This window comes from Mobula hypostoma, chromosome 24 (assembly GCF_963921235.1).
Source record: "Mobula hypostoma chromosome 24, sMobHyp1.1, whole genome shotgun sequence".
Classification (NCBI taxonomy): domain Eukaryota; kingdom Metazoa; phylum Chordata; class Chondrichthyes; order Myliobatiformes; family Myliobatidae; genus Mobula; species Mobula hypostoma.
In genome coordinates this window covers 42,219,058-42,240,893 of record NC_086120.1, presented here as the reverse complement: position 1 = coordinate 42,240,893, position 21,836 = coordinate 42,219,058, and the positions used below count along the sequence as shown (strand labels likewise).

Genomic DNA, 21,836 nt, shown 5'->3' with positions numbered 1-21,836 from the left:
TATGGAGGGGAAAATCAGTCAACGCTTCAGATCGAGACCCTTCATCATTTATTCCTCTCCATAGATGCTGCCGAGCCTGCTGAGTTCCTCCAGCATTTTTTGCTTGTGTGTGTGTGTTGCTCAAGATTTCCGCCATCTGCAGAACGTTTTGACTACCAATGTAGCCGATAGATTTTTGATTGTCCCTTGCAGAAGTGGCAACATTTTATTTCAAGATGAGCTGCAGTTCAGTGCAGCGTGGCCAATTCTGACTTTGGAAAGGCTGGTATCTGTCGCTATTTACTAATTTGCCTGGAAACTTATTTCCAAGCAGGTATCAACGGGATGGCTCCAGAGATAGCCGTGTCCACTGGTCCCTTCAAGAATGTGGGCCTCTCAAAGGCTGCACAGACACATCGTCTCAGGAAGCTTCGCACACCGTCCAAGTGCAGAGAATGTGACAGTTACGTGTACTTTCAGGGAGCTGAATGCGAGGAGGTGAATAAAGAAAAATATTTTGTTTTACAAGAATCACGAGGAGCGTAGGAAGGAAGAATGTACTTTTTTCCAGGCTTGGGGAATCAAGAACTGGATTTAAGTTGAGAGGGGAAAGATTTAAATCAAAAATTGAGGATTTTTTTTACACAAAAGATAGTAAGTGTAATTACAAAGAAAGCACAGCAGTGCCTCTACTTCCTTAGCAGTTTGCGGAGATTAGGCATGACATCTAAAACTTTTGACAAACCCGCAGATGTGTAGTGGAGAGTACTTTGATTGACAGGCTGCATCTTAACCTGGTATGGAAATACCAAATGCCCTCGAATGGAAATTCCTGCAAAAAGTAGTGAATTCGGCCCAGTCCATCACGGGTAAAGCCCTCCCCACCATCGAGCACATCTACTTGAAACATTGTCGCAGGAAAGTGGCACTCATCATCAGGGACCCCCGCCACCCAGGTCATGCTTTCTTAACGCTGTCATCAGGAAGAAGGTACAAGAGTCCTGGGACTCACACCACCAGGTTCAAGAACAGTTATTACTCCTCAACAATCACGCTCTTGAACAAAAGGGGATAACTTCACACAACTTCACTTGCCCCAACACTGAAATGTTCCCAAAGCCAATTGACTCACTTTCAAGGGCACTTAATCTCATGTTCTCGATATTTATTTGTCTTCTGCACTTGGTTGATCGTTCATTGATTCTGTTATAGTTATCGTTCTGTAGATTTGTTGAGTATGCCCACAAAAAAATGAATCTCACGGTTGTATATGGTGACACATAAGTACTTTGATAATAAAATTTACTTTGAACTTTGATGTATACGGATCAGGCGGCCAGAGGAATGAGGCAGATACGAAAAAGACTGCTGGACAGGTACACAAAGGTTCATTTTATTATCAAAGTATACAACTCTGAAATTCTTCTCCAGATACTCACGAAACCAGGAAAGAAAATAAAAGAAAAGAACGGCAGCATGATTATCAACCCCCAAATCCCTCCTTCCCCGCACAAAAATGAACAAAAACAGAACAGGCACATCGACCCCCAAATTCCCCTTCCCCCACACACAAAAAAACAAGAAATATGAGGTGAAAAACACAGAATATAAAAAACCTATAAGAGTGATTTAACAAAAAAGTCTATAGTTCAAGTCTGCATCCAAAACACAGAAATCCCGGGTATTAGGAAAACTTTTGAAGGTTATGGACCAAACAAAGACATGTGACGCTAGCTCGGAAAGGCATCTTGATCTACTTGGTGGGTTTATTGTGATTCAGTAGGTTTTCCATTAACTCTGTGATTGACACCTCAATAATTTGCTTTAATAGGGTTTTAACTTGAAAACAACATTTACCTTTTGATCTTTTCTTAATATCCTTGAATGAGGCATGGAAACAAAGAGACATAATTTTCGAAGGAACACAATGGCACAGCTATTGGAGTTGCTGCCTCCTAGGTTAGTTGGCCCCTGTAAGTTACCTCTGGTGTGTAGGCGAGAAGCAGAATCTACAGGACTTGATAGGAAAGTATTCAAGACAAAGTAAAAATTTTATCATTTCATGTCACCCCGAAATTCATTTTCTTGCAGGCATTTACAGGAAAATAAAGAAATACAACAGAATTTTGAAAACTATACATAAACACAAAAACTGACAATCAACCAATGTGCAAAGCAAGACAAATTGTGCAAATTAAAAAAAAACAATTAATACTGAGAACGTGAGTTGCAGAGTCCTTGTAAACTAAGAGACTGTTGTGCACGAAAATTGCAGGAAATCAGCAGTTTCTGAGATACACAAACCACCCCATCAGGCACCAACATTTATTCCACAGTCAAATTCACATAGATCACATTTCTTCCCCCATTGGGCTGAACAACAACTGAACTTGTCTGCATGCTTTTATGCGTTGAGTTGTTGCCACATGATTGGCTAATTAGATATTTGCATTAACGATTTGGTGTACCTAATAAAGTGCCCACTGAGTGTATATGAGAAGGTGAGTCTGTAGACTGTGGAATCAGTTCAGAGTTGAGGTGAGTGAAGTTATCCACACTAGTTCAGGAGCGGGACGGTTGAAGGGCAGTAACTGTTCCTGAACCTGGTGGTGTGGGACCTAAGGCTCCTGTACTTCTTGTCCAATGTAGTAGTGAGAAGGGAGCATGGCCTGGATGGTGGAAATTATTGAAGACGGATGATGCTTTCTTGTGGCAGTATTCCTTGTAAGTGAGGAGAAAGATGTTTAATGCTGAATTAGTATAAATGTGTGGTTGAATTTGAGAGTTGTTTTGTTGGGCTGAAGGGACTACCTCTAAGCTATATGATGCCATGACTAATACCAGTAGAATATTATTTTATGGTGCACAGTATGTGGTTGATAATACTTCCTGAAGCCCATCACCCCTACTAGAGCATAGACTGCTGACAGCTGCTCACCAGATCCACTGTCCTGGGCCATTCTTTCAAATTGTCTCCAGGTGTACCCCCACCTTAAATCTTCCAGGTGAAGATTCTTCCTCTCCCGGGGATGAGGCCTTTGGAGCTTCTGCTGATGTTCCTATAGCTCTGGGTTTTTACAAGATGGGGTCGCTAGCTCCTTGCCCAACTTTTCAAAGTTCACAGCCGGGCTTAGGACCGTGTATGGTGGAGTTTTGATAATACTAGATTCCAATTTTGACAAGGATAACTTCAGTGCATGAGGCGAAGATTAGTGCAAACTATTCCCACTGGTAAATACGGTATGAATTTGACGGAGCACTAATCGAATCATACTTGCCCTACAGTGCAATTTGGCCTGCCACAAGAAGTGTCTGGAGACTCTGGCGATCAAGTGTGGCCGCAAGAAGCTACAGAGGAAACTGAGGCTGTTTGGCCGGGACTTCACTCAGACCTCGCGCGAGAGTCTCGATGGAATTCCATTCATTATCAAAGCGTGCATCTCTGAGATCGAGCGCAGAGCTCTGAGTATGAAAGTAAGTAAATCCTCTCTAGATGTTGGAAGTGATCCCTAATGCATTCAGCATACATCCAAACCATTGTGTTCAAAAAAGGTAGGCGACGTGGTAGTGCGGCCATTAACATAATGCTTTACAGAGCCATCAATCTTGAAATTATGACTGGGTTACAATTCTGTAAGGAGTTCGTGACTGTGTGGGTTTCCTCCGGGTGCCCTGGTTTCCTCCCAATTACCAAAGACATGCGAGTTAGGATTAATGAGTTGGAGGCATGCTATTTTGGCACTGGAATGTGACAACACTTGGGGGCTATCCCCAGCACACCCTTGGACTGTGTTGGCCGTTGGTGCAAATGACTAGGGCAGCAAGGTAGCGTAGTGGTTAGCACAACGCCTTACAGTACCGGCGACCCAGGTTCAATTCCCACCACCACCTGTAAGGAGTTTGTACGTTCTCCCTGTTACCGTGTGGGTTTCCTCCGGGTGCTCCGTTTCCTCCCACATTTCAAAGATGTACCAGTTGGTATGTCAATTGGTCATTGTAAATTGTCCTGTGATTAGGCTAGGGTTAAATCTGGGGTGGTTGAGTGGCGTAACTATTTGGGCCAGAAGGGTCTGTTTCCGCACTGTATCTCAATAAATAAAAATAATAATAAATAAATAAAACTCATTTCACTGTGTTTCAATGTACATGTGATAAATAGAGTTAATCTTAATTTTTAAAGATTTTCTTTGAAATAATTAAACACTGATGGGTCATTCGGTCCTAAAATTGCTCCATTATCCAATAACTGAGTTATTTAGTCATTCATGCAACACCAACTCAGGATTTCTTGCTGTTGAATGAATGAGTTCTCAAACAAATGTAGTCAGTGTGATGGAGGTTTGCACCCATTTGTTTGGATGTTCAGGGGGGTTGGTAAATTTATGGGTCAGATCGAGTCTGAGGTTGCCGGCTGTGATTCTCACACCTGCCGGGGCCAGACTTATGTGTCTCTTGCCCCCTCTGATCCAACGGTAGAGCCGATGCTGAGGTAAAGCCTTGCTATCTGTCAAGTTCATTCTTGACTCTAAGGTTTTATATCTTTCAGAGACATTCAACAACTCTTATTTTTAATACTTAAAATATTTAAGAAAATCAGAAAAACTTGAAGGACAAATAAATAGAATTAACTTAACGTTAAATTAACAAAGTTAGAAATAATTTTCTTTCCTCCTTGCCTCCTTATCTAAATTCTTGGAATCCCAGTTAAAAGCCTTAGGATGTGCTGGGTTTGACCTGGCATGGGATTCAAGTGTTGAACTCTCAGCAGAATGCTGGGGGATCCCATCGGGACTGGAATTATCTATATGAAGTCTAGCAATGAAGGGTACTGATAGATTCAGCCCATTAAAGGTGTTAGAAAGCCGGAAAATCTCAATACCCAACACAAGGCCACTGGTTTGGATGGCAGCATGATTCTGCCCAACACCTTCACAAAGGCAGCACAATACCTCCATGAAGGGGCACGTCAGCTGAACTCATTCCTAATGTCATTTTAAGTTGTATTGATTAACACGCGTAGAACTGAGTTGATTGACAAGTGCATGTTAGCGAAGTCGTTGGCGCAACGCTTTACTGTGCCAGCGATCGAAGTTCAATTTCCGCCACTGCAAGGAGTTTGTACGCTCTCCCCGTGACCGCACAGGTTTCCTCCGGGTGCTGCGGTTTCCTCCCACTTGCCAAAGACACGTGGGTTAGGGTTAGTAAGTTGTAGGCGTACTATATTGGTGCCGGAAGCATGGCTGTCCCCTCAGCACTTTGTCAGACTGAGTTATTTGTTGACAGAAATGACACATATCACTGTATGTTTCAGTGTTTTGAAGTACGTGTAAGAAATAAAGTTAATTGTTGCAGCTTTCTGTCTGTGAGGCAATTGATTTTATTGCGTTTGCTATTCTTTTCCTCACCAAATCCCAGCCCAACTTCCTCCTTTGTCTCCAAGGTGATGCTTTCTGCTTCTTCGCTGGGGTGGCATCTCAATTTCCTGTATCTTCCAGACCCTTCAGCACTCCCTTTTCCTTTCATGAGAGACAGCTGCTGCAGTTGTAAAACTCCATCTTCCCCAGAACACACTGCTGAAATTCCACACTGTCATCACAGAGAGCATCCTCACCTCAGCCATTACTGTCTGGTTTGGTGCAGCATCCTCTCACAGTAAGCGGAAATTACAGCGGGCTGTCAGGTCAGCAGGAAAGACCACTGGCTGCAGTCTACCATCACTGCGAGACTTGTACGTGTCCGGGACAAAGAAGCGGGCAGGAAAATCGTTGTGGACACTACCCACCCAACAATCTGCCTTTTCCAAAACTTCTCTTCTGGAAAGCACTACAGCTCTCTTCTGGAAAGCAAACAAAAACTTCACACCATCTTCCCCCAGGCAGTTAATCTGATCAACCATTCCAGTTATCCCCCCCCCCACCCCCCTCTATCTATCACTGCACTGTAAACACTTTAAACCACTTTCTATAATACTGTTTGCATGGTAAGTACATGCTTGTTTTCATGCATTTATACACATCTTATTCCATATCTGTACTTTAACCTCAAAGTTTATTTTTATATAATCCTTATAATTATTGAATGTTATTATTTTTTGTTGTTGCCTGTCATGCCAACACGCCACAGTGAATTCCTAACGCATGTAAATGTATATTGTGAATAAAGTTGACCCTTGACCCTTAATCTTGCCTCTTCAGGGCATCTACCGTGTGAACGGTGTGAAGACCCGTGTTGAGAAGCTGTGCCAGGCGTTTGAAAATGGAAAGGAGCTGGTGGAGCTCTCGCAGGCATCTCCGCACGACATCAGCAACGTACTCAAACTGTACCTGCGACAGGTGATGAGGGGTCTCTGATTCATAAGATCCCATCTTATCGGGGATCATCTAAAAACAGCATCTCTGAGCTTTACCAATAAGACATCCAATGAGGAAGGGTTGAGTGAGCAAGGGTTTCTTTCTTGGGAACGAAGGAGGGTGAGAAGCGACTTGATACAGATGTATACGTTATAAGAGGCATAGAAAGATCGGACAGCTAGTGACATTTTCCCAGGGCGAAATGACTAATCCCAGCCTGAGTAATTTTAAGATGATCGGAGGAAATTATAGTAGGGATGTTGCAAGTAAATTTTTTTAAAGAGGGTAGTGAGTGCATGGAACACACTGCCAGGCATGGTGGTAGAGGCAGATACATTAGGAACGTTTAAGATGCTCTTAAATCGGTACATGGTTGAAGGAAAAATGGAGGGCAATGTGGGAGGGAAGTATTAGATTGGTTTGGAGTAAGCTAAAAGAACAGCACAACATTGTGGGCCGAAGGGCCTGTACCATGCTAAACTGTTCTGTGTTTTCTACATTTTTATAAAATCATTTTATCTTCCTGTATATTGCTGAATGTTCCTGTGATTATACCAGACAATAGGTGCAGTAGTAGGCCATTCAACCCTTCGAGCCAGCACCACCATTCACTGTGATCATGGCTGATCATCCACAATCAGTACCCTTTTCCTGCCTTCTCCCCATATCCCTTCACTCCGCTATCTTTAAGAGCTCTATCTAACTCTTTCTTGAAAGACACCAGAGAATTGGCCTCCACTGCCTTCTGAGGCAGAGCATTCCACAGATCCTCAACCCTCTGTGTGAAAAAGTTTTTCCTCAACTCCGTTCTAAATGGTCTACCCCTTATTCTTAAACTGTGGCCTCTGGTTCTAGACTCCCCCAACATTAGGAACATGTTTCCTGCCTCTAGCAGGTCCAATCCCTTAATAATCTTATATGTTTCAATAATTGGACAGCGTTCTAAAGCTCTTGGCCGAACGATAAATACTGATGTTTTACAATCCTGAATCTCGTGCAAATAGAAATGTCTAATGAAAATGGAGGAAATTAATGATCTGACAACCTCTTACACATTATCATCAATTCTTAGGATGTCCATGACCTTCCTTGAGGGTGAAACAAACTGACTTGTGTGTCTGACGTTAGCTTCCAGAGCCGATAATGTTGTTCCGCCTCTACAACGATCTGATGGGCCTGGCCAAGGAGAGTATGCAGTGCACAGGGGACGGAGGAGGCAAGGAACCATCGGTCGACAAGGAGGACTTACTTCTGGTGTCGCGACTGAAGGACCTGCTGAAGGAGCTGCCGCCTTCCAACAAGGCCACGCTGCAGTACATCATCAGACACCTCAGCAGGTGAGTTCAGACCTGGCACAGGTTCCTGATTCCGTCCGGCCGTTGCTAGGGGCATCTTGAACTTTGCCATGTAGTGGTAAAGAGAATGGGAAGGGATTTGCTTTTGATCATCTAAACGCACAGTACTTGCTGTCGAGAACATAAATGTGTAAAAGTTGAATGCAATTGGCCAGAGTACTGGGGCTCTTCATTGACGGATTCTGGTTATTCAAGATTCAAGTTTATTTATCACGTGTCACAAAATGCGTCAGTGATTTGTCTTACCAACCAACACACTGTGCTGGGAGCAGCCCACGAGCGTTGCCACACATTCCGGCACCAACATAGCATACCCCTCAAAGCTCAGCAGAACAATACAGAACACTACAAAATATAACACACTAACAACAACAGCAAAACAAGCCCCGCTCCTCCTCCTCCTCACTCACACACACGCACAGTCCTTTAATCCTAGGATAGGCCTCAGTCTCCAGACTCGGGCCTGCACACATCAGGCTTCGACCTCTGCACTGGAGTCACAGAGATTCGTAGACTCGGCTCTGGCCAACAGACCTCGACTTCTGGACCTAGGGACACTTTTGTCCACTCTCTGCCAGTACAACATCCACAACGGATTTTCCATGTCCGTGTTGCTGGTCTTTGAATGTGGAGTGGAGACTCAAGACTACAGCCTGACCTCTAATTCCTCCACATCCTCCTTTCTAAAACCAAAACCTGACCCCTTACTCCCCTCTCTGTCCCCAAAACCATCCTCACAAAATAAAAAAAAAATTAAACAATTAATAAAACAACTAAACTTGAGCTGCAACTCAATAGCATTTGCTGCTTGGTGCCATCTGGAAAGACTCATGGCAATTCCTTTTGGAATTCCACTGTGAGGAGTTTGTACGTTCTCCCCATGACAATGCAGGTTTCCTCCAGGTGCTCTGGTTTCCTCCCACAGTCCAAAGATGTACCAGTTGGTAGGTTAATTGGTCATTGTAAGTTGTCCCCATGGTTAGGCTGAAGTTAAGTCGATGAGTTGCTGGGCAGCTTGGCTTAAAGGCCAGGAAGGGCCGATTCTATGCTGTATCTCAATCAATCAATCAATCAATCAATAAGAAGCAAGCCAGGATAATATAGAGAACTGTCCCCACATGGATGAAAGAAAACTGGAGGCTGTGTAGGAGGGAAGGATTGGCTTGATCTTGGAGTAGGTTAAAAGGTCGGCACAACATTGTGGGCTGAAGGACCTATAGTGTGTGGTACTGTTGTTCTGTGTTCTGTGCTCTGATATTTCTGTCACTATATGAATAACTTCTATCGCTTACGTTTAGAATTTCAGATCTTGAACAGCAGAATAAGATGTCTTCTAGTAACCTTGGAATCGTATTTGGGCCCACGCTGATGAGGCCCAGGCCGACCGAGGCGACTGTGTCCTTGTCGTCTTTGGTTGACTATCCTCACCAGGCTCGGATTGTGGAAACGTTGATCACCTCCCACTCAGAGATATTTGAAAGTAAAACAGAGTTCAGCACGGCCTCAGATGAAGATACGCTGGATGACGCACCACCAAGTGATATTTACAATGAGGTAGGACCTTTCTCCGAAGGATGTGAATTTCTTCATTGCTTGAGAGGTGGACGTTGTCTTACAAGGTCGTTATCCATCCCCCTTGAATTTCTAGGGGATGAAGGTTTTCTCATGATGCTGTTAAGTCGGGAACACCAGGAATTTATTATTGATAGAGTGCAGAATAGACTCGTCCAGCAACCCCCGATTTAACCCTAACCTAATCTCGGGACAATTTACAATGAGCAGTGAACCGACTAACCACTGTGTCTTTGGACTGTGGGAGGGAACCAGTGTACTCATCAGCAGTACAGGGATGGTGATGTGTTTCCAAGCCTGGACAGAGTGTGTCCTGGAGACAGGCTTGCTGGCTATCCTGTGTGTCTGCTGCCAGATCTTCGAAGGGCTGTAGATCAGAGGGTGAAACATACCTACTGCCAAATTCCAGTTGATCGTTGCCGAGGCACCAGGTACACGAGCACTCGCTTGTAGCAGTATCACAGACACGTGGATTCAGACAATATTATTGGTTTAACACTAGAGCCACATTTCCCATGTCAAGTTTGTGGATTGGACTCTGTAGTTTACGTTCTGATGTGTTTCTGGCTTTCTGGTTGCTATTTTGTACGACCTCGATCGGTTGGGGGGGGCGGTGGGGGACTGGATCTGTGGCCTGAAGTTGATGAACAGCACAAAGCGAGATTGAACTGAGCTCAGCTGAACTGAATATGCTTGGACTGGTTTGATGTTTTATGTTCTGTGTTTTTTTAGCTCCTTTTTTTTGCCATTTGTGCGTTGATTTTTTGCTTGTATTTCTTTTTTTGCACATTGTTCTTTTTTTGTGTGTGTTGGGGTTTGATGTTTTTCTTTGAGTGGGTTTTCTTTCTTTCTTCCGTGGCTGTCTGTGGAGAAGACGAATCTCAGGGTTGTATAATGCATGCACACTTTGATAATAAATGTACTTTGAATTTTTGAGTACAGTGAAAAGCTTGCTTTGCATACTGTTCATATCGATCAATTGATTGCACAGTGCTCTGAGTTAGTACAAGGTAAAACAACAATAGATAATAAATCTACAGAAAAAGTGCAATCCAGCTAAACAATAAAGCACAGAACATCCACATGAATTATACAAGTCTGCAAATAAAAAATAGAAGAACACACACACAAAATGCTGGAGGATCCCAGCAGGTCAGGCAACATGTATGGAAAGGAATAAACATCAATGTTTTGGGCCAAGACTCTTCTTCAGGACTAGAAAGGAAGGGGGATGACTCCAGAACAAAAAGGTGGGGATGGGAAGGAGAAGCCTGTGGGTGGAAATAGTAAAGGGCTGGAGAAGAAAGAATCTGATAGGGGAGGAGAAAGCAGATTCCACTTTCCCTCTTCCTTTTCAATCCTGATGAAGGGTCTCGGTCTGAAATGTTGACAATTTATACCATTCCATTGATGCCTGACGCTTTGGATTTCCAGCATCTGCAGAATCCCTTGTGTGAATAAGAAAAGAAAATGGGCTAATTTAGCACCTCTGGCATCTCCCTGGCATCAGACACACATCCAATGACATTATCCAGTGTGCTGTAGCCTTTAGTCAGTTCACCAGTCAAACCTAGCTGTTAAATGTAAGTCACAAGACAAGAAACAAACCCCAGAGGGGTTCCTGAACTGAAGGATCCTGGTAGGCCCAAAACGTCCACTGTTTATTCCCTTCCATAAATGCTGCTTGACTTGCTGAGTTCTTCCAGCATTTGTATGTTGCTCAAGATTTCTAGCATCGGCAGAATCTATTGTGCCTATCTTTCAAATATTACCCTTTGTTTCCAGCCATTTAGCAATTCTGGATCCAAGTTATCCCCCTCCCTTAGATCCCACGACTTCATGTTAACTAGCCGGCCACATGGGACCTTGGTCAAAAATTTATTATCTACCTCAAGTACACTGCCTTGATCCATCCTCCTTGTTTGAGCCTCAGAAAATTCAACCGTTTGTCAGATGCAATTTAATAAATCCATAGTAACTGTTCCTGATTAAAGGGTTAATGCATGAGGAACGTTTGATAGCCCCGGGTCAGTACTCGTTGGAGTTTAGAAGAATGAGAAAGAATCATTGAAACCCATCAAATATTGGAAGGCCTATTTAGGGTGGATGTGGAAAGGATGTTTTCTATAGAAGGGAGTCTAGAACCAGAGGGCTCAGCTTCAGAATACAAGGACTTCCTTTAGAACATTTCTTGCGGGGGGCTAAGTCTTTTAATATATTTAAAGTGGAGGTTGATAGGTTCTTGGTTAGCAAGGGTGCCAAAGGTTATGGGGAGAAGGCAAGAGAATGGGGTTGAGTGGGATAATAAATCAGACATGATAGAACGGTGAAAACTTGATGGGCCAAATGGCCTAATTCTCCTACTATATCTTATGGTTTTAATAATACGTGCCTTTCTAAATTGTTTACATTTCAGAGAGGATCCTCCAAGGCAAGTGTGGGATCAGGGAGTGATGTGCTTTACCTCGATGAGACTGGGGAGTTCGACAGAGATAGGCTGTACTCCGATACACACTGTGGTGAGTATATTATGAATGGCTATGCTTACTTATTTTCAGCAAATATCTTTTCTCTTTTGTGTGAAGAAAACTGAGAGGTGAGTTGACAGAGGTGTATAAGATGATAGGAGGCATAGATCAAGTGGATAGTCAGAGACTATTTTCCAGAGTGGAAATGGCTAATAGGTGATTGGAGGAAAGTACAGGGGAATATCAGAGGTAAGTTTTGTTTACACAGAGAATGGTAGCTGCATGGAACACACTTCTGGGGTGGTGGTAGAGGCAAATGCATTAGGGACATTTAAGAAACACATTGATGATTGGAGGTCTATGAAGGAGGAAAGGGTTAGATTGATTTTAGAGTAGGTTATATGGTTGGCTCAGTGTCATAGGCTGTACTGTGCGGTACTGTTCTGAGCTCTGTTCTAACTCAAAGCTTGCTCTTCTGACTGACCAGAACAGGTTGTACATTGCAAGGTGGGCAGAGATCATAGATGATCTGATTTGAAAACCACCAGGAAATGTAGCCTTGCGTTTTCATCACAGTGAAGTTATTTATTCGGTGTTAGAAGCAGGATTGGAAGTTGATTGAAAGAGTTTCTAAAATGCCCCTGATGAATCTGCCTTCCCCATCACCCTTGTCAGTGCCTACCGTGCACTCACCACTCTCACTGTGTAAAAACAAATCTACCTCTGACATCCGCCCCCCCCCATACTTTCCTCTAAACACCTTAAAATTATGTCCCTTCGTATTAACCATTTCCATCTTGGCAAAAGTCTTTAGCCATCCACTCGATCTATGCTGCTTACCATCTTGTACACCCCCATCAAGTCACCTCTCATCCTTCTTCACTCCAAAGAGAAAAGCCCTAGCTTACTCAAACTTTCCTCCTATGAAATGATCACTAATCCAGGCGGATTCCTGGTAAATCTCCTTTGCACCCTCCCTAAAGCTTCCACATCCTTCCTACAATGAAGTGACCAGAACTGACTATAATACTCCAAGTTTTATGGAGCTGCAACATTATCTCACGGCTCTTGAACTCAGTCCCCAGACTGATTGAAGCCATCATACCACATACCTTCTTAAACACACTACCAACTTGCATGGTAACTTTGAGGGATTTCTGGACTCAAGATCCCTCTGTTCCTCCACACTGTTAAAGAATCTTACTTGGTCTTGAAGTTCAACCTTCCAAAGTGGATCACTCCACACTCCTCCTGACTGAACTGCATCTGCCGCTTCCCAGCCCAGCTCTACATCCTATCAGTATCCCATTTTAAGCTATGAAAACCTTTTACACTATCCACAATACCACCAACTACCGTATCACCTGCAAACTTTCTAACCCACTTCCTCGTCTAAGTTATTTATAAAAATCACGGGCAGTAAGGGTCCCAAAACAGATCCCTGCAGAACACCGCTGGTCACTGACCTCCAGGCAGAATAAACTCAATTACTACCATCCTCTGCCCCCTGTGGAAAGCCAAATCTGAATCCCTGTAGCCAAATTTCCCTGGATCCCATGGCTCCTGACTTCCTGCGTGAGCCTACCTTGAGGAACCTTGTCAAAAGGCCTTACTAAAATCTATATACACCACATTCACTGCCCTATCTTCGTCAACTCTAAGAAGTTGTGTACAACGAGCAAGGACTTGCTCAATGCAAGCTTACCACTCACATTTATTGGGAATTCGTCATTCACAGGAAATAATTGCAATTCACAATCCCGATCATGAATGGTGCTCAGTGTATGGGGTTACACTAGGCAGTGTATCCTTGTCGTGTAGCGTGTGTGGCCCAGGACATCTAACAGCATCATAGACCTGTTATTACTCAATCTCAATTTTCCAATTCAGTTAATAGATCTGTGCTCTGAATATGATTCCAGACACAGGACTCTCTGTGGCAGCATAGAGGTCATAGGTTAAGGGTGAAAGGTGAATTGTCTAAGGGAAACATGAGGGGGAACTTCTTCACTCAGAGTATGGAACAAATCGTTTGATGTGGTAGATGTGGGTTCGATTTAAGAGCTTTGGATAGATACATGGATTGGAGGGCGATGGAGGGCTCTGCTTCAGGCGGGTGGGACTGAGCATAATAATAGTGTGGCATGAACTAGATGGGCCAAGTTGTCTGTTTCTATGCAGTATGACTCTGTGACTCTATCTTATTCACCAGTGGCTGCCCGTTTCTTAATGAGATCAATGACTTCACTTGGAAAGTAATTAGATGGAAAGAAATTTGGGGCTGTTAGAAATGTGACAGGTTGCTACATAAATGCACATTCTTCCTCTTATTTAATACATTGAACAGCAGAAGTGTAAACATGAGCTGCAGTGGATTATGAATCTCATTGAATCCTGTCTTAAACTCACCCGTTTTACCACTAATACAGAGTTAGTTGGGTGGTGGGGTGGAGACACGTCTCTACCAAAGGGGGTGTACGATGCTCCTTCCCTCCGCTAGCCTGCAGGTCACCCTTGGGCAAGGTGTAGCACCTGCTTAGCCCCCTGATCAGGGTCACATGAAGCCGGGGGAGCAGGTGGTGGATGGTCGTGTGAGCAGCCAGTGCATATCACGTCCTGATTATGTGAGCACTGACACCAGGCGGACAACCTCTGAGGAGTATTGATAATGGCTGTGGGGGGGGGGTCTCCAGTCTTGTATTGACACTGCCCAGAAGAAGGCAATGGCAAATTACTTCTGTAGAAAAACTTTCCAATAGCAATCATGGTCAAGGACCATGACTGCCCACATCACACCACATGGCGCATAATGAATGAACAGAATTAATAATAAATTAATTGAAAATAATTTTTGCTTCTTATTGGGATATTTATGATTGCTTGGTTGGTTTGAACTTAATGGTAAAGCACAGTGTTTAATTTCTGATGTCATCTCTTGTGGAGTTACTCATATCTTGACGTTATTGGCAGTGGATTTCAAATGACAATATTTACATGATATTAATAACTATGCACTGTCTCATTACAGATAACTCTTCGGAATCTCGTGAGCGTTCGCTGGGCTCTGACTATGAGCTGGAAGATGCGGCCTCTGAATCTGGTACAGGATCTGAGGAGAGGACGCAGAGAAACCAGAAGGGGAGTCTGCTGAAGCAGGAGAGTGTGGCTAGTGCTGACGAACCCCCGCTGGGGAACGACAGCGGAGAAGACGAGTCTGTCTCAGAGGAAACTGAAAGAAGTCAGACTCAGAGCTCAGACAGTGACCTGGCACAGACTGAGCGACAAGTGCCCGAAAAGACTCGAGAAGGTGTAAGGTCACCTCCTCAAGTGGAGAGAGATGGGCAGAATCTGCCCGGCGCCAACAAACCAGACCCACCGAGTGACTCCAGCCAAAGCCTGGCTGATTTTAACACAAACCAGTCAAATAACGTGGACAGAAATACCTGGCTGCCTGCTCACCTCAGGACGCCGCTTCAGGTCAGGGAACAGCGCACGCAGCTGCCGTGGGTCTGGATGCGTCATGGAAAAATAGACATTGGTCTTGAAAGTCGAGACCCGGAATTTGTCTAATCATCTTTTATCACGTGCTTATAGAGCAGTTGTCCACCAGCAAGCACCCAAGGTACTTTGTAATGGGACAGAGAAAGGACTGTGTGCAACCCAATTTCATTATACTTTCACTGACTCAATGGTTCATATTTTGAAGCCAAAAGATACAACCCTCTGCCAATAGATACATCTGGACATTGTCCTGAATAAAATGTGAATTCATGCAGGGAATCTGAAAGTTGGACAAATCCTCTCAGTTTGCAACAGTGGAGATGCAGTGCAATAATCAAAGTTCAAAGTACATATATTCACAATGTACAACCCTGAGGTTTGTTTTCTTGCGGGCATTTTCAGTTAATCCAAGGACTATAATAGAATCAATGAAAGTTTGCACCCAATAGGGCGGACAACCAACGTGCAAAAGACAACAAACTGTGCAAATACAAAAAGATTTTTAAAAAAATACTGTAAATAAGCAATAAATATCGAGAACTTGAGATGAAGAGTCCTTGAAAGTGAGTCCATAGCTTGTGGGAACAGTTCAGTGATGGGGTGAGTGAACGTTACCCCCTTAGGTTCAGGAGCCTGATGGTTGAGGAGTGAAAACTGTTTCTGAACCTGGCGGTGTGAGTCCTGAGGCTCCTGTACCTTCTTCCCGATGGCAGCAGCGAGAAGAGAGCATGTCCTGGGAGGTGGGGATCCCTGCATAGATGTGCTCAATGGAGGGGAGGGCTTTATCCATTATGGACTGGGCCATATCCACTACTTTTTACAGGATTTTCCATTCAAGGGCATTGGTGTTTCCATACCAGGTTGTACTAATTTACTTTGAACACACTGAAAGTCTTTGAGAACCAGAAAAACGGTCTACCAGATCACATGAACAAGCATTGACAGCAGATATCTGCACCTCCTAATCCATTAACTGAAGCCAGTACATGCAATACCAGTAATGGATTATTAGGATATGGCTTAGGTTTTTAGAGTGCTTTGCATCTGGCTTTCTCTCAAAGGTTTTAGATCCACAATGGGCCTTTGCAGACTTTTTTCCGCTGTTCGATCACAGTGAGCATCAGAACTTTGCCCAATTCTATCGTCCAACATGCACATGTCCTTTCAAGGACAGGGAGGAGGGTCAAGAGCATAAGTTTTATAACTGTCCACCAGCCCAGGAGTGCCCAAAACCAGTCGAAGCACGCTGATGAATTCGGATTGCTGAATGTAGAGCAAGCATAGTGCATTCCACATCTCTGTGTCTTGTAGACGTCGGCTGGTCGGGTGGGTGGCCACCTATCACTTTGACCACCTCTGTGCAGAATTCAATCCCTATTGTCTTTGTAGTAACCTACTGCCCAGAGATAAAAAAGGACTTGGCACAGTGGTTTCCAATCAAAACTTAGATTAATAAGTTCAATGTTATTTTGACCCAATAAATGACTTCAAAGTCTCAATAGTAATTGAAAAAAAACAAAATAGCAGAAGTACTGTAGATTGCATTAAGCATGGTAAGAATCTCTCTATCCATGAGATACTGTTTCATTAAAATAATAGCATAACTTAGTGCAAAGGTTAAAACTGTTGCTTTATGAAACCATATTGTTGGGCAAATATATAGAAAGGACAACCATTTTAAATTTTATTTGTGAGGTAGAAATACTACAAACCTGCCAAAGGCAATTGTGGAGTCAGAGATGGTTACATTTAAAGGAAACCCCTTTGGTAGAGACGTATCTCCACCCCACCACCACTAAATGGACACAGTTGTGTCAGCTGCCCATTATTTCCCCAGATCCATCATTGGGAACATCTCTGGCCAAGGAAATGACTTTAAGGGCTTGGACAAGTGGGCCATAAGGGGCCTGTTTCTGTGCTGTACATTCCTATGAGTCTATAAAATTGCAGCCTTTAACGAAAGGCTGACCATCAAATACCTATCTATACCAAGAGACATAAGAGACTGCAGATACTGAAATCCAGAGCACAAAACAAGCTGCAGGTCAGGAACAGATGCTCCACAGATGCTGCCTGACCGTTGGAAATATCTGGTGGCCAATGAAAGAGCTTGTATTTAATGCTAGAAGCATTGATGAGGCCACATGATAGGAATTAATCCTTAAGCATCTGGAGTAGCAGAAGTAAGTTGTGATGACGGCTGAAAAGAAGGTGAACGAAACTTTCTATTAACAGTGGAAGGATTCAGAGCGAGAATAACCGAGCAGAGGTCGTATCCAGTTCCTCCACTCGACCGCCTTCAGTTTGAAGAGGGTCCACATCCACAAGGAAATCTTGAAGAACCATTATTAGCAAGGTTTATATGTACACCTGAATAAGATACTGTAACGTATCTACATGATTCTGCTCTTCTGTTGTTCAGTACTCTGCAAAAGCCTTGGGCACGTATATATAGCTAGGGTGCTTAAGACTTTTGCACAGTACTGTAGTAATTTTATGTATTGCACTGTACTGCTGCTGCAAAAAAAAATCATGACGTATGTGAGTGATAATAAACCTGATTCTGATTTGGGTCTCTATTGTGGACTGAGAGTCGGAAGAGGGCAGGCAGAGGGGAGTCATGTTTTGGAAAAGGGGAAGGGAGTGGGAAGCACCAGAGAGACATTCTGTAACGATCAATAAACCAATTGTTTGGAATCAAATGACCTTGCCTGGTGTCTCAGGGCTGGGTGTGTCTGCACCCACACCACCCCTGACACTGCTCTATCACCTCTCCTGCGGCACTCCACCCTCACCATTCCCAACATCCTTTGCTCATATCAGATTTGCAAACCCGCTCCACGTTGGTAAATACAGTACTGTACTGTGCAAAAGTCTTTGGCACCCCAGCTACATATATATGTTAACATATAACCATATAACAATTACAGCACAGAAACAGGCCATCTTGGCCCTTCTAATCCGTGTGGAACGCTTACTCTCACCTAGTCCCACCAACCCTCAGTCCATAACCCTCCATTCCTTTCCTGTCCATATAGTTATCCAATTTAACTTTAAATGACAATATCGAACCTGCCTCAACCACTTCTGTTGAAAGCTCGTTCCACACAGCTACCACTCTCTGAGTAAAGAAGTTCCCCCTCATGTTACCCCTAAACTTTTGCCCTTTAACTCTCAACTCATGTCCTCTTGTTTGAATCTCCCCCACTCTCGATGGAAGAAGCCTATCCACGTCAACTCTATCTACCCCCCTCATAATTTTAAATACCTCTATCAAGTCCCCCCTCAACCTTCTACGCTCCAAAGAATAAAGACCCAACTTGCTCAACCTTTCTCTGTAATTTAGGTGATGAAACCATGTTCTTAAGACTTTTGCACAGTACTGTAGATGAACGATTTTTTTGCAGTATGAGTCTGTCATTTGTTCGGTGTTAGGAAGCATTGACTGCTTATTGAGTAACTTGTCTCCAAGGAATAAAACGTTGTTTAGCATGTGTGTGTGTGTTGGGACATAGTCATGGTTTAATTGAGCATAAAATGGAGCAAGTTTTCTGTGCAAATGTACCATGAAAATGGAAGCAAAGGGTTGGAATAGAACCACATCAGTTTTATCCATTTCTATCACGAGCACTGGATGTAACTGGAATATTTATCATGGGAAAAAAGTATTAAATGCACCGGTGTGTCTTGTAAAGTTCACAGTTTATAATAAATTTATATATACTGAAATTATGGTGAAGGAAAGCCTGTCTTGTCCAACTTGTACTTTTAGAGAAAAAAATCCTTTTGTACATTCTGAAGTTTGTGCATTGGAACATTAATGAGCATTGATTTCCTTGCAAAATAAGTATTTTTTTAAAATTAATCTATTGTTTATCCCCACTGTTATGTATCAACCTCCTGTTCTAATTCAGCAATAAGAGCAACCAGTTCAGAAACCTGGGAGGGTGACTTATTCCCATGATAATAATTTGCCTTAAACTTAGAAAGATCTCCCAGGGCATCTCATAGGAATGCTGCTGGGGAACAAACCACACAGGGCAATGTTGGGACAGGCGCAGGGCACTTAAATGAGGAGAAAAGTCAAAGCGTTGAGCACAGAATTTCAGAGCTCAATCCTGCATAGTTTAACTTGCAGCCTATAACGGTTAAAATCGAGGTTACTCGAGGAACAATTTCCATAACTATTAAGATCCTGAACTCCCTGTGAGGGTAATTTCTATCACTTTGTGTTGGGGTACTGGAATCCTGGTTTATACTCTGCTTATTCTGAGTCACAAAAATAATCCATAAGACGTAGGAGCAGAATTAGGCCATTCAGCCCATCGAGTCTGCTCTGCCATTACATCATGGCTGATTTATTATCCCTCTCAACCCCATTCTCCTGTCTTCTCCCCATAACCTTTGATAATCTTATTAATTAAGAACATATCAACTTCTGCTTTACATATACCCAGTGACTCGGCCTCCTCAACCATCTGTGGCAAAGAATTCTAAAGATTCACCACCCTCCGGCTAAAGAAATTCCTCCTTCTCTCTGTTCTAAAGGGATGTCCTTCTATTCTGAGGCTGAGCCCTCTGGTCCTAGACTCTCCCACTCAAGGAAACGTCCTCTCCAGGTCCGCTCTGTCTAGGCATTTCAATATCCAATAGATTTCAATGAGATTCCCCATTAAAGTCCGTTAAAATAACTATTATATAACTGCACATGCTGTATCACACAAGATGAATTACATTTGTATTTAAACACAATATTTAAGCTTTACTAATATGGCACTTCATTGCTTTTAATGTTCGTACATCAGGTATTCAGCAGGACCTTAGTAAAGATAGTTTGCTTTTACTTTGTTTTATTAGTCACGGTAGCGTAGCAGTTAACGCGACTCCATTACAGCTCGCGGGCGTTCTGGAGTTTAATTTCAATTCCGGCACCGCCTGTAAGGAGTCTTATTTGTTTTCCCCGTGACCGCGTGAATTTCCTCCTAGTGCTCCAGTTTCCTCTCGCGGTCCAGGACATTCCGGTTGGTATGTTAAGCTGTCATTGCAAATTGTCCTGCGACTAGGCTAGTGTTAAACAGGCGGGTTGCTGACGGTGCGGCTTATCGGTCAGAAGGGTCTGTTCCACACTGTACCTCTAAATAAACAAAAATGAATACATTTGCTTCAGGCTCGTCTTGTTTTTGAGAATACAAGCATTTGTGCACTGGCATGTACGCTTGCAAATGGGTACATGTAGCCTCACTGTAGTACAGTTATGTAATTATTCAGTTACATTACAACTGGGACCTTGCCAATTAAGTTTTTAAAAAAATTCCCAGCTGCATATTGTTTAATTTGTACATACCATTGGGACATTTTTATTGGATTTTAAATGTAAAAGGAACTGTTCAGTGTGAGAGTTCTACAAATCTTTATTTGGTGATGTAAATAAAAGATATTTTCTGCCTGGATTGTTTTAATTGTAAAAGCGAATTTATATTTCTGATATTATACTTCACAATGTTTAATAACAGATGTGTCTGTCATTATTTTCAGCTTGAATGGTTATTATCATTAATTAGGATACTGCACACCTCTTCATTGAATGCCAATACATGTGCCTTTTTCATTTAGTCACTCCAATGTTGACAAAGCAACCACAGATTCTGCCGATGTGGAAATCCAGAGTAGCACAAGCTAGATGCTGAAGGAACTCAGCTGGCCCGGTAGCACCTATGGAGAGGAATAAAAAGTTGATTTTTGGGCCAAGGCCTTTCAACGGGGCTGGAAAGGAAGGGGTCAGAAGTCATAATAAGAAGGTGGGGGGAGAGTGCGAGCTGGCAGGTGTTAGGTGAAGCCAGGTGAGGGGGAAGTTAGGTAGGTGAAGGAGAGGAGATAAGGTGAGAAGCTGGGAGGTAACACTTATCTAACTTCCCCCTAACCTGGCTTCACCTATCAGCTGTACTCCTTCCCCTCCCCTCACATTCTTAATCTGGCTTCTTCCCCGTTCCTTTCCAGTACCACTGAAGGGTGGCTCTTTATTCCTTTCCATAGATGCTGCCTGATCTATTGAGTTCCTCCAGCATTTCAAAGATTCAAAGTATATTTATTATCAAAGTATGTATGCAGTATACAACCCTGAGATTCTCCTTCCCACAGACAGCCACAAAACAAAGAAACACCATGGAACCAGTTCAAAGAAAGCATCAAACACCCAATATGCAAAAAAGAAAAAATCACGCAAATGGCGAAAAAAACGAGTGAAGAACACAATAGAAAACATCAAACTACAGAGTCATTGAAACCACTTAGGAATGTTTAGTTCAGCTCAGTTCAATTTAGTGCTGTGTTACTCATTGACTGTAGGCTGCAGAGCCTGTCTGCTCCAATCAAGATGGCAATAAAAAAGAATAACCAAATAAAAATGCCTATAACTCATCCACAGAACATTTTCCTTTACATTTCGTATGTATATACAAAATAAAATTACAACACCTTAATCCTAGCCTCTTAATCATCTTCACTTTTAATCATTTGACCATTGGTCCCATGTCTCATGTGGCCCGCCATCAAAAAATATTTTTCAAATACTCCTGCGAAGTGCACAGGACTGTTATATCATATTATAGACA

At 43.0% G+C, this 21,836-nt stretch overlaps 1 protein-coding gene across 4 annotated transcripts in view; it reads left to right on the top strand.

Annotated features, from left to right (window-relative positions):
• LOC134337411 (rho GTPase-activating protein 45-like) overlaps window positions 1–20,710 on the top strand; it is a 197,917-nt gene extending 177,207 nt beyond the window's left edge. For 3 of the 4 annotated variants that reach the window (XM_063032386.1, XM_063032385.1, XM_063032383.1), the window contains exons 17-23: window positions 311–477; window positions 3,265–3,453; window positions 6,174–6,311; window positions 7,458–7,666; window positions 8,983–9,238; window positions 11,673–11,775; window positions 14,753–20,710. In XM_063032386.1, coding sequence (XP_062888456.1) covers window positions 311–477; window positions 3,265–3,453; window positions 6,174–6,311; window positions 7,458–7,666; window positions 8,983–9,238; window positions 11,673–11,775; window positions 14,753–15,294 — 1,604 coding nt within the window. In that variant the 3' untranslated portion in view covers window positions 15,295–20,710. The remainder of the gene's footprint in view (window positions 1–310; window positions 478–3,264; window positions 3,454–6,173; window positions 6,312–7,457; window positions 7,667–8,982; window positions 9,239–11,672; window positions 11,776–14,752) is intronic. The other variant, XM_063032384.1, reaches the window with a different exon arrangement.
• Window positions 20,711–21,836: the final 1,126 nt, after the last annotated feature.